We start from the raw sequence: 19244 nt of genomic DNA, 5'->3' as shown, positions 1-19244 counted from the left end.
CTTGATCATTTATCACTTGTATGCATGAGCACACGTTCAGCTGTCTTGACAGAATAAGTTTGGCCTGAGAAAACCGTTGCCATCACAGGAATACAGTTAAAGGCCGGCGAGAAGGCGTCAATAGAGATGTGCTCCCCTGCTGCTCCGTGAGAAGCCTGTGTGTAACATGTACAAGGCTCCATCCTTTTGGCTGTCCAGCAGGCACGTCTCACTGCAGGAGATGTAACATCCATTCCTCTCAACCTCTCAATCTAAGCCTTTTTGTGAGACGGTCTAAAACAGTACCCCCCCCCACCCTTCATATCATAAGTACCCTTTCCATAAGTTCATATGCTTTTTTATTTGTGGAACAGCAAGCCCTCCTAAACTCCTAAATGTGTCTTGAACTTCAATAGTAAGTAAATACAGTCTCCTTTGTAAAATGTAGCTAATTATTGCCTCCTATTGTCAGATGTTTCACAAGAAAATACAGTATTTTATTGAGCAATACTGTTAGTTTGTGGTGAATTTGTCTAAAAATAGCCTAAAAAAGAGTTAGATATAATTTCTCGATTATTTTAAATCAATTGTTAAATCTTTCAGAGTGTACCCTCTGCAATGTGCTCCTGTACCCCTAGCGATAAACGTACCCCTGTTTGGGAACAACTGGTGTAAAGCAGATATGGGTGGCCTGGGGGCCACATACGGCCCACTGTCTAATTTTGTGCCGCCTCCAAAAGAAACCAAAAACACACAAAATAACTTCAAAAACTTCCAGCGAAAAATACACAAAAGGACAACAAATTACACAAAACGGCAACGAAAATACACAACACGACAGCAAAAATATACAAAAATGACAGAAAAATATACAAAATGAGAACAAAAACACACCAACTTTTTTTTGGTTTCTTGTGTTAATGCTCTGATTGCTCCTTATTTTATTGCTGTTGAGTAAGTCGCCCTCAGATCAGGTTTAATCACATTTTTTGTAGCCCCCAAAAGTAATAGCACAGAATTACAGAAAAAATACAAAAACAGCAAAATTACACAAAAATAAAACAACAAAAAATACACAAAAATACTCCAAAAACACACAAAAATTACAACAATTACAAATCCTTTGTTCTTTCGTGTATTAATGCTCATATTGGTCATTTTTCTAAATGCCTACATGAATGTTGAAAATGTGGCCCTCGGATCAATGATTGCTCCTTATTCTAATGCTGACATAAATGTTAATAAAGTAGCCCTCAGATCAGGTTTAATCACATTTTTGTGGCCCTGCTGTGATAAATTGGCATGGGGGCCACATGTCTAATTTTTTTCTAGCCCCCAAAAGTAATAGCACAGAATAACATAAAAAAACAGCAAAATTACACAAAAATAAAACATAAAATACACAAAAATACTCCAAAAACACACAAAAACATTTACAACAGTTACATATCCTTTGTTCTTTCCTTTATTAATGCTCATATTGGTCATTATTCCAAATGCCTACATGAATGTTGATAATGTGGCCCTTGGATCAGACAATCACAGTTGTGTGGCCCCACTATGATAAAGGTTGCCAATCTGGGGTCTAAAGCTTTTCAAAGGGTATCTTTACAGTGCTATAAGAGTGAGATAAACAGATTTGCATTTGTTTATCTGATTGTGCATTGCAGTGCTCTTAACTTGCACCTGAATTATTTATCATTATTTGATTTGCTGGTTGATGGACCAATGAAAACACCCTCATCACTTATTGGCCTCAAAGAAAAAAAAACAACCAAAAATAAAATTAAGCAATTAAGAGGAATTATATTGAATGGTTCCCATGGTGAGAGTTCAGAGTTCATCTATGAAGACAAAATTCTAGCCTCCAGCATGTGCAGTGCACACAACAACGCTTAGAACTGATGGAAAAGAAACTGCTCTGTACTTACTGACATAACATCCTCCTGACAGCTCATTAAAAACTGACCTGTGGCTTTTAAACAATCACTTATCATCATAGGATTACATTATGTTAATAACTGAGGAGAGAGGTTACTTGTGGGATCTGAAACAGACATCAGAATAGCAAACTGGGGCCCATTATCCCATCTGAGTTTCATTTGATGGTGCAAATAATTATTTGATAAATCTTTGTTCATTTGTGAACCCGTAAAAGGAACCCAAACAAGCTAAAGCGGAAAAGAGATATAATTCAGACTTTTATTGTGCACGTACTGGCAGTTAATTTAAACATAAACACACAAGATATATCTACAAAAAAAATCACTTTCAAATCAAAGCACATCTCAACATCCAAAAAAGATTTGTTTAAAAATCAGGAAACAGTCAAGTCTTTTTGAATCCTCGCAATTTATCTTAATGCTGTTTTTATCTCTGCAGATCTTCATCTATCTTTGCAAAAATGGATTTCGCAAAGTCTGCACTTTGGTGGTAGAGGGACGGACGTCAGGATTGGTCAGATGACACCGCAAGTCCAGACATTGAGGTTTGCACCTCCAAAGACAACTGTGTGTGTTCTATACATTCTGTAGATCGAGTAACTTCTGGTCCAATACATTGCTTAGTAAAATACAGAGGCTATAAAAAATACTTTGTCACAAGTTCAGCAATATGGACCCAATAATTGGAATATATTCATAAATAATTTAATAGAAAGATAAATAGATCTTCTTTGTTTAAATGACAAACTTTCAGAAAGGCTTGTTTGTCAGTTACACTAGAGTAGAAACGCTGAAACGCTTCAGGGCGTCTGTTTGACCCTGATGTCCGATAGGTTGGGTGAAAGGCGGACAGTGTGTACATGCAAGTTGGCGCTGGTGTTGCGTGCCAATGCCTCTCCATCACACTGTGCCAGTCTCTAGCTCCGCTGGCACTCGTTCTTACTGCAGGTGGCCTGATGCTCGATCTGCCACGTGCCCTCTTCGTATGTGCAGTAGCAGATTGTGCATTCATTGATCTTCACCTCTCTGCCTGCGGGTATCACTGCTGTGTCTGCGTAGCAGTTTGGCCCTGTTGGTGACACGACAAAAAATAAAAAGGATTATACAACAGTTAGTTCCAACTACGGGTGGGCGATATGGGAAAAAGTCATGTCACAATTTTTTCTTTGTGAAATCAAGATCAGGATTTTATCACGATTTTTTTCATTCAAATCACTAAGAATATTTTAAAGTTATTTACCAATAAAACAAACCAAATCACCCTACTTAAAACCATCGCCCTAAATGGAAAAAAGAAATAAAAGATAATTTAGCACAAGGTAATTTTCAATTTTTTTTTAAAATTGTATGTAAGCAATTCATCAAACTGGTTCCAAGAACAATAAACATCAAACAAAAAGGCTGACAAGTTATTTTAGTCACACACAGTCTTTTTACTTTGTTTAACTAAAGTAGTGTAGCATTAGCATTAGCAACACTTGCTCCATAACAAGGCAGCAGATAGATCTAGTGATTTCTATTTGTTATTGAGGTAATACACTCATATTAATAAAATCCTACTTTAAGCAGTGTTTGAACGCCTCATTTCACACAGTTTAGACAATAATATCCTTTACAAGATAAAATGTTACTGCTTTGGTTACATTAGGCCTGGGTGATATCGACCAATATTCATATCTCTATATTTTTCCTCAAAATGGCCATAGGCGATATAAACCATTTTTATTTATTTATTTATTTATTTTTTCAATAGTTTTACAAGAAAAGCAATAATTTGTCAAAGTCAGTGGAGAAAATTGCCACAAAGACCCTTTTATTAATGACTAGCAGCACAATATCAACATTTTGTGTCACTTGTGACTTTTTCCTTCATTAAGGCTGAAATGTGATTAAATTATGTAGTGTTGCTTTTTTCAGGGCAGCTCTGAGTTGTTGAAAGTAGTTTTTAAAGTAAATCACATTCAGGAAACTGTTTCACTAGGTTTGATCGTCCAATCAAACCTAGTGATTTGATTGGACGAGTGCTGATATTGGGCAACAACACACTGAGACGATATGGAGGCGTCCAGTGTAGGACTGTATATTATGCTGAGATAAGGCTGTGCGATCTGACGATATTAGATCGTTATGGATTAAAACATGACGATGATCTCCTAAATCACGGAGATCATAGAACCGTCTGTAGGTCACATTTGAACCCTTACGGTGCCATGTCTGCGTCATATGTCTGTGGTCCATACACAGCACATCCAAAGGTTTTTTCTCTGCCAAATCACACCTTTTGCTAGTCAGCATTACAGACATTACAAATTATTAAGCGCTTAGAGCTGCCAGAGCTGCCCTGAAAGAAGCAACACTACATAATTTAATCACATTTCAGCCTTAATGAAGGAAAAAGTCACAAGTGACACAAAATGTTGATATTGTGCTGCTAGTGATCAATAAAAGGGTCTTTGTGGCTCCACTGACTTTGACCCATTATTGTTTTTCTTGTAAAACTATTAAAAAAATGAAAAATAATTTAAGTAGGTGAATTGGTTTGTTTTATTGGTAAATAACTTTAAAATAGTCTCAATAATTTTAATGGAAAAAATTGTGATAAAATCGTGATTGTGATTTTACAAAGAAAAAATTGTGAAATGATTTTTTTCTCATATCGCCCACCCAGACATAGAAGTCAGCACTTCATAACTTTAAGGAGAGTGAAAAAGAAGAGAGCCAGGTTTATCACTCTAGCTGTTTGCTGTGACGCTGCTACATCTGTACAGCGGAATGTTGGGATGCGGAGTCGGAGACAACAGTGGTGGGATAGAGATGTCAGCGGCTTTAACAATGCGGAGACATTAAAATCAGATTTGTGTTGTTCAGACTCTCTTTAACAGATCGGATACAGGTGGCATATGGGCAAAAAGATCAGATTTGGGTTGAGTTTGCCTGCAATGTGAACGTAGCGTGTGTGCGCTCTCCACTTGTGGAACTATTTTTGTTGTTTTTGGAGTCAATTATAATTGTAATTGCGTAACTGGTAATTAATTCTAATTATGACATTGCTGTTGTAATCATAATTGAAATGTAACTGAGTTGAGGTAATTGACTTTGTAATTGTAATTGGCGTGGAAATTCTAGAAAAACTCTATTAAACTATGTTTCATGTCAACTTTACATGTCAGTTCTCTTGAGAATCATTTCACTATATTAACACTTTTTTAAATCTAAGTGAACACTGACAGCAAAAAGGCTCAGACACCCACACCGAAATATCAAAACTAATATTTTAATTATTAGGAAACCTAAAAAGTAACCAAATAAATCAATGTATTTTATTGCAATAACAAAATATGCATTGCTGTCTCATAATGATTGCACTTCCTGTGGTGTTGACCTTTGACAGCATGTGCAGACAAGAAAAAAAAAAAAAAGTAACCAAGAGATGATAAACATGCAAATTAGATGATAGATTTTTGTTTTTGTTTGTGTATTTTACAGCTGATTTAGGACATGGGTCAAAACTAACTCGTTATCATAAGAGATGCTAACAGAAAGCTAACACAAGAGGAACATTCAGTTTTCAGAAGTTAATCATTAAAGGCTCAGTAATTGTGATTCATTGTGACTGAACTTTAATAATTGAGAACATCATTGTAGTTGACAATCAGGGGAAACATAATAATTGTAATTACAATTGTAATTGGAAAAAAATGCTGGTCAAAGTAATCATAATTGAGTTGTAATTTAACACAGATAAGTGAAGATGTCATTGTAATTTAAAAATGTAATGGACCCCAACCCTGAATGTAATACACAACAGAGCAGTAAACATGCTGATGTTGCTTTCTAATTCAATTCAATTATTAGGTGAATGATAGTAAACTAAAAACACATCATTGTAAGCTGAGCCTTGGAAAAAAGTGTTTTTTGTCTGAGCTATCGGCACCAAGACGACCAAGGACGTACACAGAGCGTAAGAGTGCAGCTTAAGGACTGGACATCCTTCAAAGCCCTGTTGTTTTGTGCCGCTTGAAGGATTTCTATCAAACAGTTACCATTTCAATCATAGAAGTCCTGGGGAACAAGAGTTATAAATCCTTTTGTAATATCTGTTTATCTGTCAACAGGATGAAGATGTTTTCTACCTTCAGGGTAAAAACTGCACACTAGCCTGTGAAAGGTGTTTATTAAACTCATCTATCTTATAATCTTAAAAACACAAATAAGCCACTATAACCAAGTCAGGGTGAAGACAGAGAAGACAGCTTTAGAGGTAGGAGAATGATACATTCTTTCTGGATGCAAAACAAGCAAAAATTCTGACAACACAGGGTATGCAGTCTATTACCTGCTATTTTCAGTTTTCTTTATATTTTCTTCCAATGGAAAATTGTAATTCTAGTTATCAAGCAAACTAAAATGTCATGTTAAGGTTACTACAAATCGTAATTTTCTTTACACCATAGCATCAGGTTAGAAGTGGAGTGGGAGCCCAATGGTTAAAATTACTGAGTTGGAAAAATGGAAACTTTAAGTTGGCTTGCTTTCATTCTAAGTTGGACTGACGCAAAATATTGATTTGAGAACAAATAAATAATGACGTCCGTGTCAATTAAATCGATTATGTTAATCTAACTTATTAACCCTCTGGAGTCCAGGGTATACCTGGCTGTTTTTGATTACTTACTAATTTTACTTACTGTACAGTGGGGCAAAAAAGTATTTAGTCAGCCACCAATTGTGCAAGTTCTCCCACCTAAAAAGATGAGAGAGGCCTGTAATTTTCATCATAGGAATACCTCAACTATGAGAGACAATAGGAGAAGAAAAAAAAATCCAGAAAATCACATTTAGAATTTTTAATGAATTTATTTGCAAATTATGGATTGTAAATATGTATTTGGTCAATAACAAAAGTTAATCTCAATACTTTGTAATGTACCCTTTGTTGGCAATGACAGAGGTCAAATATTTTCTGTAAGTCTTCACAAGGTTTTCACACACTGTTGCTGGTATTTTGGCCCATTCCTCCATTCCCCACAACACAGACTTTCAACTCCCTCCAAAGATTTTCTATGGGGTTGCGATCTGGAGACTGGCTAGGCCACTCCAGGACCTTGAAATGCTTCTTACGAAGCCACTCCTTCGTTGTCCGGGCGGTGTGTTTGGGATCATTGTTGTGTTGAAAGACCCAGTCACATTTCATCTTCAATGCCCTTGCCGATGGAAGTAGGTTTTCACTCAAAATCTGACTATACATGGCCCCATTCATTCTTTCCTTTACATAGATCAGTCGTCCAGGTCCCTTAGCAGAGAAACAGCCCCAAAGCATGATGTTACAACCTCCATGCTTTACAGTAGGTATGGTGTTCTTTCTCCTTCAAACACGAGGAGGTGAGTTTTTACCAAAAAGTTCTATTTTGGTTTAATCTGACTATATGACATTCACCCAATCCTCTTCTGGATCATCCAAATGCTCTCTAGCAAACTTCAGAAGGGCCCGTACATGTACTGGCTTAAGCAGGGGGACACAGCTGGCACTGCAGGATTTGAGTCCCTGGCGGCGTAGTGTGTTACTGATGGTAGCCTTTGTTACTTTGGTCCCAGCTCTGCTCCGTCTACAGTAAAAGTCAGCCAGTCTGTAATAGTAGCATAACAGCATGAAGTTACCAAATCACCACGTTGGATTTGTTCAGAAGCGATCGTGTCTGTATCCTTACTCAGAGTCTGACTCGCTGTGATCGCTTTGCGGTAGTTCACGGTAAGAAAAAAAGTGGATGAAGCGTGTATTGGTCTGTTTCCAGTAAAAAGTGACCATAAAAAGCTATAAATATATTACTGTAGCAAAACCATTATTAAGTGAATTTTTCATAATACTACCCCTTTAATTTCAAAGAACTTAACTCATTTAGTTGTTACCAATTGAAACAATAAATTAAGTTGGTCCAACTAATTTCTTTTTTCAGTGTAACTGAATGCAGTGTAGCCAACTTCCCCTTTTGTTTGATCTCACCTTCTTTCATTCGTGGTTGTGTTTTGGTCGAATTGCAGCACAAAACCAGTCGCTCCAAATCTCTCAAACCTACCGTCGCCCCGCCCCCAAAACTAGCTTAGTGTCAGTGCACCACACTTGTGGTTTTCACTTGTACATGAAGTAAATGTTCAGGTTTATTCAGGTAAAAGAAGGATTGGAGAGAAAGATTGTTACTATTTGTGTATAGTCTTTTTCAATTAAATAATTCATTAAATGTTTTGATAGGAGCTCTACTATGATGTACGACAATACAAGAGGAAAGAAAATTTGCCAAATCCCATACAGACATTCATCTGGGAATACAGTATGATATAGGGAAGGCTTTAAGTAGAATTTCTCTGCAACATTAGGCCAAAGGGACACGTGCTAGTTTGAAAGTAGGACAGGACTTTACTTCCCATCGTCCCTCTTGGTACTTTAAGATTCAGCATCTGTTTCAATGACAACATTTACATATAGATATCAACTCAGTCATTTGTCTCATCTTGTTACTTTAAAACACTTTAATGGCATCTTAGTGTAACTGAATGCAGTCAGTCAAAAAAAAAGAAAAAAAAAGACTTCAGAGACTGAATGAGCAGCTCTTTACTAATTTGTCTGTAAAAATGACACGTACTGTAAAATATGCAGTACGTGTCATTTTTGTCGCTTTAAGAATTATCTTCAGATCATAGACAAAAATTAATTCAATCAACATAATCAGCTTTAATCTTGTTTTAAATTTGGTCTTTCATTGATGCTTTTTTCTTTCCAGTCAAATATGACTACATTGTTTTCTTTGTACATGAGAGGTTTTAAAAATTGTAGCTGCATACTAACCACCGCATTGGTCAATACTTTATCAAACTTCCTGCAGTCGCCACGACAGCATACATAACCTTGAGCATAAGTGCATACTGTCACGTCTGAATGACTTTGTTGTCTTGCCCTCCCAATGGTTCATGTCCCTTTTGGAGCAGTTTGTCTTGTTTATTCATTTACTTCTGCTTTTTGAGTTATTCTTCATTCATCATGGTGTGAGTGCCTCATTCTTTGTTTCAGGTTAATTTATTTAATCATTGTCTCTTGCAGGTCAAGATAACACACGATCAAACGTGACTTTTAAACACTCAGAAAAAACAAGCTTGTTCAGAGAATTGCCAGCAAAGCAACCACAGTATTTTGAGAGGGAGGAAAAACACAACAGGCCCTGCTTTGCTGACAGAGGACACAGTGTTATTTGTATATTTTCAAACGGCTTCCTCTTTACAGAGGCAGACTAGCTTCCTCCTGCCGCACCCTGATGCATGTTTTTCCTGTTACACATTTATTCATGCGTCAAGCCATCCAGAGATGTCATTAAGGTTGACGGTTCAGCGTGACTGCTTCGTCAAACGGTTCAGATCTCCAGTGCGTTAAAGGTAAAAGACAGTTTGGAGAGTTTTAAAAACGGATCCACCCCTATTTATAAAGATGTGTGTTGGGTGTTTCTGCAAAGGAAGTAATGTTGAAGGATGTTTTTTTTTTACACTTGGAGAGGCAGTATTTTGAAAAATAAACAAATCACAGTCAAAAAACAATTTATTTTCTGTGTCAAAATAAGCAGAATCTTGCTTGTTATGTACATTCACTGTGGGAGATTCATGAGCATATTCTGTGACCAAAAGAATGTTGTACACAAAAAAGTTGCATTTCAATAGAATACATTGGAGACCTCCATCCATTTTAAAAAGCAAAGTCTGTTTAGAAAAACAATATAATGGTAGGATGCACTAAAATAATTTTTTCCAGTACAATTATGAGTACTCACAATATCTATCATTGGTGCATATGGTATAGGACAGGAGTGCTTTATATAAATACACTTTTCATGGTTTGCAGCATAAATACCTTATTGGAGTTACAGTGTTCATTTTTTTTCTTTTTCAACAATAATTTTAAGTAAACACAACCTTAATTTGAATATTGTTCTTGCCGTCTGTCTTATAATGGCAGTAAACAGAAAAATAAGGATTCTACACTTTGAAATCTGTGTCAAGCCACTGATGGCTAACGCAAGGCCTCTTGTTAAAATACCAGTGAAGGCTCATCATGCAACAGGTTAAATGTTGTGCAACTACCACTGTTCCGAATGTACCTAAGGCACTGAAGCGTGCTTTAGCCTTTCCGTCTCTGCTGGCCCAAAGACTAATTTTGCTGAATTGGATTCTCCCTCGTCCCCCCTCACATGTCTGCTGGGTTGGTGAAGTGCTTTACAATCTGAAACTTGAAAAAATTAGGTTTTCACTGACAGTCAAATCGTTTTATTCTACCTGGGCTCCCTTTTTGAGATTTATAGATTCTTTGAATCTTCCTCCTGGTTTGGATGATGATGAGACACACATTAACAGAGGTGTTTTTTATTTATTTATTTAATTTATAAAAGGAAAACCATGTTAGATTGGTTGACAGACAATGGTATCTCATGCTTGGTCAACTTTTGCAGATTTTTCCCCTTTGTTTTCCCCACTACCACTTTGACTAAACTTACTACGCTTTTTGCCGTTCCAGTTTAAAGCTGCATCAACACACTTCAGGTACTCAGCTTTCTGTGGATTTTTCATGTAATGTGAAGTTACCTGGTACTTTTGCTTGAAAAAGTCCTTTTGAAATACCTCCACACAGCAGCTGCCAAACTGCACAGTTGTTGAACTGATAAATGAAAGCTGAATGGTAAAACTAAAATGAAGTAGCAATGTATCAGACTGTGGAACATGATATTTTTTACAAGTTTGAGTACAAACCTTAGCAGACTCATTACCAGTATCTGTATTAGTGCTTAATTGGTATCTACTAATATACGGTGCTTGTTTTATTTCAATTTGATTTTTATCTCTTTCACAAACTGTAGTTAGTAACAAAAACCCTACGGCAAAGATAACAGCTGCTACTTATATTACAAAAGCTGGGATAGGCACCAGCAGACAACAATAATATGAGAAACAGAAAATTCATGAAGATCAGTTATGTATGGGCGATAATATTGGCTTACTGACATTATCGTCAGATTTTTTCTATTAAATGTAATATCAGTTGACATTGGTACCAGTTTTTCCACATATATTAAAAAACCAACATGTGCTGCTCTGCCTCAAGCCTTGTGTTATTTATGTTGTTTATTATGGGGTGCTTTTCTACACATATAAAAAATGTTTAAAAAATGTGTAATATTTTTTTTTCTCATGAAAATATGCCTATGTTAAATCTAAATGTTAAGTATTAAATCTAAATCTAAATGTTAAATATTAAATTTAAATGTTACATTTAAATTGAAATGTTAAATCTAAATCTAAATGTTAATTGCTGTAAATCTATTAAAAAAGTAACATTAACAAATTCCCATGAATTTTTTAAACATGGTTTGCTGCTAAATGTGGCAAAAAGTTGCTGTTTATTTTAGCATGTGCAAATTTACCATGGCCACCCCATAGTTTATGATGCTACAGCAATCTAGTGGTGGAAAGAAATGTGGTTTGGGTTTCCCTAATGCAGACTACTCAACGTACTCAACGTACAAAACGTTCTTTGTGATAAATCAACGTGTATACATTTTTAGTCTTTATGATGTGTTTCAGTAAATTTATACATAATATAGATCAAGCTAATGCTAACTCGAGTCGCTAATTAAAAAACACTTTGTTGTTCTTACAACTGTTTGATTCCATGGATAATCAGCCTGTTCTACAACTGTGGCAACAGCTGTTGTTTAAGACAACATAATTATTGAAAAATGAAAATAGCACCTTTACATTACTGACGTTAAACGTTTTCTTATTTTGCACAGATGATGTTTTGGAATTCATTCAGTAGGGCTTCGCACGTCATTTTTACACCGAGTTCAGCTTTTATTCCTTTAAAAACTGCATCAAAACAGCTTCAATTATTAGTTTGTGTCGTAAAATCCTCTAAATTGTATCAAAAATGGGCATTTTAAGATTCTGAAAAATGCAAAGCAAATTCAGAAGAAGGAACAATCGTAATTGTGTGAAATGTGAGACTGTGGTGATGGAAAATACTTCTTTTCTCTTCCTGCTACGTTTCCAACTCCATCACCTGCTGGCAGTAACACAGATTTCCCACTGACTGTCATTACCATGGTCCACAGACCTGTGTGTGACCGCTCATAGTTTATATACAGAAGCATTTTCAATCTCTAAATCTGAACTCCCATCAGGGAAGGGATTTCTGGAAATTACAGTCATTACACGCAACTGTTAAGAAGCCACGTTGTGCATTTCTTTCTGCAGTTATTTCCTAGGATTCAGATATCTCACCCCAGCTTCTCTTTAAGCAGTCTCAATAGATGTCTCATTTCAAATACATGTTGTTACCAAGCCCTTCGTCGGGCAACACCAAAAAGTGAAACATATGTCTTGCTGAAGGCAGCCATTTTTCTCATCAAATGTGCATATAAAATGTAAATTAAGTGCTGCTTTAATATAGTTTTTAAGTGCTCCCCAAAGGGCCGTTTTTCCACAACATTTCGGCAGGAAATTGGCTCCCACTAATTGAAATTTTCATATCAGGTGGCTGCTGCTAAAAACTGAGCGGGGAGACTTGGAAAACAACTGCGCTTCCAGCTTGAGTTCGTGCTTCCTCCATCTGCTATGAAAAAAAAAAGAATTACCTGCCAAAGATACAACACAAAAACATAAATGCCGTCCGTGTATCACAGCGTGATAAATTTTCCAACTAAATTAGTTGAGAATGGTTTGATTTCGAGAATGTGCCTCTGTGGTCACCCAGCGGATTATGGGGGGGGGATAATGCTCGTAAATCATCTATTATCTCTTGAACGCACAGCAAAAATGCAAACCATCCTGGTGTAGCATAACAATGTCTATTTCCCTTCACCTAACAAGGCAGGAGCCTCTCTGTAGTTTAATTATGATGCTGATACCGGAGAGTCTTTCAGCTTTTCATTGGTCGACAGCATGCGGGAGGAACGTGATGGCACATTAATCAATATAAACAATTGGCCAAGGCCTGTCAAAATGTCACCCTGAACACATGTGTTTTTCAGATGCACACGCTTATCTGAATAACTAGTCATCCTATGTCCCTGAACACTCATCAATACTGATTTATCACTAATAATTGAGTTAGAGAAATGAATATGTGCTATAATCCTGCCCTGCATGTTATGAATCAGATTTACTTCAGATGGGAGGGAATTAATCATCGGTATTGTGTAACATTTACAGTAATTAATGCAAGGATTCAGCATCACTGTGCTAACTCAATTCTGTCACCCCATTATCTGCCATTTCGATCGCACCCACCGTCTTTGTCATGACTTCATTAATGTGATATATCTTATCTCTCTGCCTGTCACCGAGGCAGAAGAAGATGTTAGAGGAACATCAGGCTGCACAAGATCTTTTCCGTTGCACCCGGAGAGGAGGAGACAAATGGACTGTAAATGTGCATGAACAGTTGGACTCAAACTGTCACTGCAGCATGTTAGACGTTGAGAGAGAGAGATCACCATTAGCACCCGTGGATTTTGGCTTAGTAGCATAGTCAGATAATGGATGGAAAACAAGGAAGAATAATCACACACTGCACTTATGAAACATTTGAACCTGTAGAGTAACAAATATAAAGGTGATGGAAAGGAGAAACGTCTCTTTCATCTTAATGTATTTCTTGAGTACATTTGCATTATGAATGCAGGATAAAAATGCTAATCAAATCCCAGAATCACAACTAGTTTCAGTTTATAACTGAAAAAGACTTCTGGATGAGAGGTGAAATGTTTTCAAGTTCAGTTGCCTCAACTAAGCTACCAGTGGAGCTAGACTGTTTTTAGGTGTGTGTCCTGTAATAACTTCATCGCTGAACTGCTCCTCAGCAGCTAATAGCGCGACCTACACACAGGCTGAGGTACAAAGGATCACCAGCCTTCACAGCAACGTCCAGGTAACAGCCTGAACCAAAACATTCCTCTAAAAAAAAGCTCTAAAACAACCTCGGATTGCTCTCTTTTTTTGGCCATGCTCATCCAGTGACTTTAACAATGACTTGTACACATGGAAAAATTAATAAAACACCACTGAACATGCAGAAATAAGCAACCATCCAATTAGCCAGCTGCTATACTGCTATAATCATCTATAATGTGACTGACCATTATCATCAATTTTGTACAACCTTTTTCTATTGCAATTATGACATAACAAAATGGGCTTTTAACAACGCTTATAAGAGACGGGAAATCTATGAGCTAGTTACAAATAAAACTCAGCCAATAAATGCAAACTGATGGAAAACTTTTCATAAAACTGTAAAAATAAACCACATTTCATCAAATATATATTCATCAAATCAGTTCATTAAACATATTACAGCAAAAAGATCAATTTATTTCTACTTGGATTTGGTGTTTCCATTGTGTTCGTACAGCTGAAGCTATGCTGAAAAGAATGACACCAAACAAGGCAAGAAGAAAAGAAGGTCCGCACAACTGCGTAGTTAGCTCCCAATTTCAGTTTTTAATATACACCAAAAAACCTGACGTTTCGGGCTGACCACCCTTCATCAGATATGACAGTTAGCCCGAAACGTCACGTTTTTTGGTGTATATTAAAAACTGAAATTGGGAGCTAACTACGCAGTTGTGCGGACCTTCTTTTCTTCATAGCATTTTTGGACCTTTTGATCCAGCACACTGCCTCAAGTAAAAAGGAAGTGCGTGTTTTTTTGATTGTACCAAACAAGGCAAGCTACTCTGTTTTTATGGTTTCTAAGAAAAAACAACACAAATGCCACAGCCTAACAAAGGCCGCACCCTATTGGCTGATGAGGGTGCCCTTCAGACAACTCGGCAAATCAGAATGGGCAGGTAGGCGGGCTGCTGTACTCAAGTTAGGTTTCACGGAAATGTCCGTGTTTCAACTGATAAGTTTCCTTCACTACATGAAGTCTCCTTCTCACTGCCCCACGTCTACATATCAGTCCATTTATAGCTTTTTATGGTCACTTTTTACTGGAACTAGACTGATACACCGCTTCGTCTGCTTTTCTTACCGGCCTGTACCAGCCTGTATCCAGGCTGTTTTGATCTCTGCTCCGTCTGTCCGTCCTCCTTACGGAAGCGTCTCCATCAGCCTCAGAGTCCAGAGCACCGATCAATCCTTAACAAACCTAACGTGGTGATTTAACAACTTTATGCTGTTTATCTCTCCATTGTAAAATGGCTGATTTTTACTTAATCCAACATTTCTCCGTGTTGTTGCTATGATGAAGCAGTGATTCAGTGCGAGCAAGAACAATTTAATGATAACAATTTCTTTGTTCCACCTGGTCTAATGTGACGGAGCTCAATTTTATGGCGACATGAAGCTTACTGTATAAAACCGGGAAAAATCCACAATTTAGCAGTGTCATTACTTGAGAAAAAAGTAGCGGCTTACAATCTGGAAATTACGAAAGGTAAAATCAAAAGTAGTCAAAAAACCGGCCATTTATAGCCTGGACTCCATAGAGTTGATAAAAATACATGCTAACCTTTCAATTTTTAATCAAATTTTAAATTGAACAACTAAAGGATGCTGTCAATCGCTGCTCACACATGATCCATCCATCCATCCATCCACCAATCTATCCATCCATCCATCCATCCATCCACGGGTCCATCATCTTCTTTACGGCCAACACTAATCCTTTGATACATTGTTGAATTTTCACATTTCCTGTTTAAACAGAAACAAGTTTTATTTGCAAAATCTCCTACAAATTGTTGCCATGCCGCAAAACTAGAGCAATTTATTGTCTCTCTGTGTGTCACCAACATAATGTTTTCCATTAGCAAGATAATCTGTGTAGGATGATGCACATTTATCCTGGCTGAGTGATCATAATATCATAGTGAAAAACCACAACGTGAGGCAGGCTGCTTCTGCCACAATTAAAGGAGACACTCATAATCACAAAAAGAAATTTTTGTAGTAACAGATATTTTTGTTTGGAGAAAGCAGCACATGGAATTTAATCATAAAATCAAACAAATCCAGTGGTGAATGTGTTTTCGCATTTGTTAATCTAATTCTGAAAGTGTTTGCCTCACGGTGCTTGATTGGGTTTTCCCCGCCTCGCGCCCAATGAGAGCTATACAAAATTAAATAAAGTCTTTTTTTTTTTAACTTCACTTACCATAGATACTCTAAAACAATAAATAAAATAAAGACAGCCTTTTTTAACCTGACATATTTTGTTGAATGTGTATTTTGTTCATGTTTTGCTGAAATATGAATCCAGTAAGTAAACTTATAAGTAAGGAAAATGACTTAAATAGTAGCTCACAGTGATTCGAACAAGAAACCTTAGTCTGATTACTGGTTTGGCAATAGTAACGCGTTAAAATAACGCGTTACGAAATAACTTAACTCATTCAGTCACGGAGAGGAGGAAGTCAGTGTCCCGTCAATAGACACGCCCACTCATGAAAATGCATAAGTCGCCCGCAAATCAGCCTGTTTGTGTTGAATTGCTCAGCAAGTGACTTTTCAGAGGCTAAACTTCTGGAAAACAGGAGAGTTTGGGAAAATAAACCTCAAATACTATGTTTTTGGGGTTCTTAGAACACATGAAAATGGTTGAAAAATAGCATGATATGGGACCTTTAATTTGCTTTCCTGAACTCATTCAGACTGGGTGGAGGACAGATGATAATTTTAGGCAGTTGCTATCCATACGGTTGCCGTACCATTATACCAACATTATATCCGTACGCAGAGCCCCTATTTGGCCACTTTAAGTCATGTAATAGGTCAGTCATTGGCCAGTTTAGGTCACATGAGTAAGACTAAACCTAACCTTAAAATCTAACCCTAACCCTAACAACTGTTGCGATATTGGGCAATATAGGGCGACCGTGGCTCAGGTGGTAGAGGGTTGTCTTCTGATCGAGAGGTTGGGGGTTCGATCCCAGTACCTGATTATGTGTCGAAGTGTCTTTGGGCAAGACACTGAACCCTAAGTTGCTCCCAGTGGTCGACTAGCGCCTTGCATGGCAGTCCTGTCCCACTGGTGTGTGAATGTGAGAGTGAATGGGTGAATGAGCTGATATGTAAAGCTACCAAGACCACTGGGCGTTGTCCGTACGTCAATCGTGCAAATAGATTCTTTCATAATTTTAGCACTTTGGTTTGGCTCCATTTTTGTTCATAGCACAACTTCCAATCTGCTCCAAACAGCCTTTGGTGCAGTTGTATGAGCTAACCACTACTACCATTAGTGAAGTAGAGACTTCTCTAGGCAGAAAAACGCAAAGGAGATCCTCTCATCAATGGGTCTAAGCGAGCACTTAAGAGTGCGCAGAAACTTGTGCCTTCTCCATTTGTTCTTTCACAACATTGAACAGTGGCCATGGTTACATGATGTTTTTTAATTAATTTAATTCGGAATTATTTATTCCGAATTAAATTATTCGGAAATAAAGTGTTCTGCTTCGTGTTTACATGGAAATGGTAATTCCCAAACGAGGTTTACATAGAAAACTGGTTTATTCCACTTTAGTTAATTCTGCTTTAGGTCTGGAGGTTGGGAAGGCTCTGATTGGACAGGGGAAGAATGTGACGTATCACGTCTATCAGGAAAAACACACAACAAACCTTTTATTGTCGGCTGTAACACAGAAGACCACATGAGAACTGTTTTCACCTTTATTTTCATTGTAGTTTTGAAGCAGAAGCTCGACAATAACACACGGTTTCAGTTTGGACAGCAGCGAGAAAGAGAGCTAGGAACTTATCACCGGTAAAACGCCCAGTAATCCTCTGGAAAACAATCACCAGGAATAAATGTTAGCTCCCTGGTAAAGATAGTAGCTCTAACAACTGGTAAAATGATAAACTGGTGATAATACAGCCTGTGAATGCATTTACGCCTCCGGGTCCTAGTGCCTGCCGTCCGGTAAAGCCTGTTCCGTTTATCGAGGTCCGTGTGTGTTTAGTAAGTCCGAGTGTGTCCATGTGAAAGTCTGCATGTTTATGCCTCTGTCCATCCACTCTTTTCATTATATCTATGTCTTTTAAGGCTCTTATTAAATAGTCTAGGCTGGAGTCTGGCCCGCCGCCATCCTGGATTAAGTCGTTACCAGCGCGTCATCGCCGCAAGTCGCAAGCGCAAGCGCAAAAACGATCTGAATTAACTTAAAGCGGCTTTAACCAAGTTAAGTGTTTACAAGAAAGAGGAATTATCTAATTCAGTATTAAAATGGAATAAACCAGCCACTTAATTCGGAATTTACTTTAATTCAGAATTAAATTAGCTTTAGGAATTAAGTGTTTACAAGGTCAGGTTTAAGAGGAATTCACTATTATTCCGTTTTAAAGAATAATTAAAGCTCCCATGTAAATGTGGCCAATGGAGCAGCAACAAGTTGGTTTTAAGCCCCGTTTTGCACCTTTGCCATTTCTCCTGACCACCCACAATGCTGTGCGCTCCACGTCATCTCCCACACTTCCTGTTTTTTGTCCTCTAGACTTTGAATGTAAAAGCTCCGAGACCGGCAGAAGAAATCGCTCTAGAATTTGCCTGTTTAATCTGCTCTAGATTTTGTCGGTGTGAACGTACTCTAAGTTACTGGCATCTGTAATAACAATCACGTGATCAAATTAAAGATTAGGCTTTTTAATCATTTACAGACAAAATGTGAAACCTGTGTTTATTGAGCAAAATTATTATTAGTAGTAGAAGTAACGCCAACATTGTTATCCAATTCTGCTTGTGCATGGGGAGAACTGCCTGATGAGTGAATTTGTAATTATTGGAAACTAAGGAGTGTTGTGTTTGCATCCACTGACTGAGATCACAGCTCTTTGTGCTTCACTGTTCCTTATCTGTGCAGGCTGCAGACAGGGATGGAGCTGCTCTAAATGTACAACCCACTTTCTTTTGCATCGAAATAAACAACTCATTTTCCACTTATGTGTTTTCTGATTTGTTCCTCTCCACCAAACACCTGCCAAATCCTAAAAGAACCTCAATGAATCATGTCCCCTGAAGTTAACTGAGTCTCAACCCCCTCTGGCACGTAGACGCCTGTGTCTCGTGCAGCTCTGGCTCGAGAGATTTTGGCACTGGTTCAGACTGTTTATCACGTCCCCCCAGATTAGTGTTGACCCTAATGTCCAAGGCTTTAAGAGCCACACTTGTTTCCTCATGCGTTACCAAGGCGATACCTGACAAGAGCAAAGGACAAGCGGAGGGAGCGCATGCAGCCGCGTTGTAAATGCCTCTTTCCCTGCAGTCCATTTATTTTTCTTCTGAGTGTTAAA

At 37.6% G+C, this 19244-nt stretch overlaps 1 protein-coding gene across 1 annotated transcript in view; it reads right to left on the bottom strand.

Moving 5' to 3' along the window:
• Positions 1-2136: 2136 nt before the first annotated feature.
• vwc2 (von Willebrand factor C domain containing 2) overlaps positions 2137-19244 on the bottom strand; it is a 58586-nt gene continuing 41478 nt past the window's right edge. Inside the window, exon 4 of the mRNA XM_028468711.1 lies at positions 2137-2991. Coding sequence (XP_028324512.1) covers positions 2840-2991 — 152 coding nt within the window. The 3' untranslated portion in view covers positions 2137-2839. The remainder of the gene's footprint in view (positions 2992-19244) is intronic.

This window comes from Gouania willdenowi, chromosome 15 (assembly GCF_900634775.1).
Source record: "Gouania willdenowi chromosome 15, fGouWil2.1, whole genome shotgun sequence".
Lineage (NCBI taxonomy): Eukaryota > Metazoa > Chordata > Actinopteri > Blenniiformes > Gobiesocidae > Gouania > Gouania willdenowi.
This window is presented reverse-complemented; position numbering and strand designations above follow the sequence as displayed.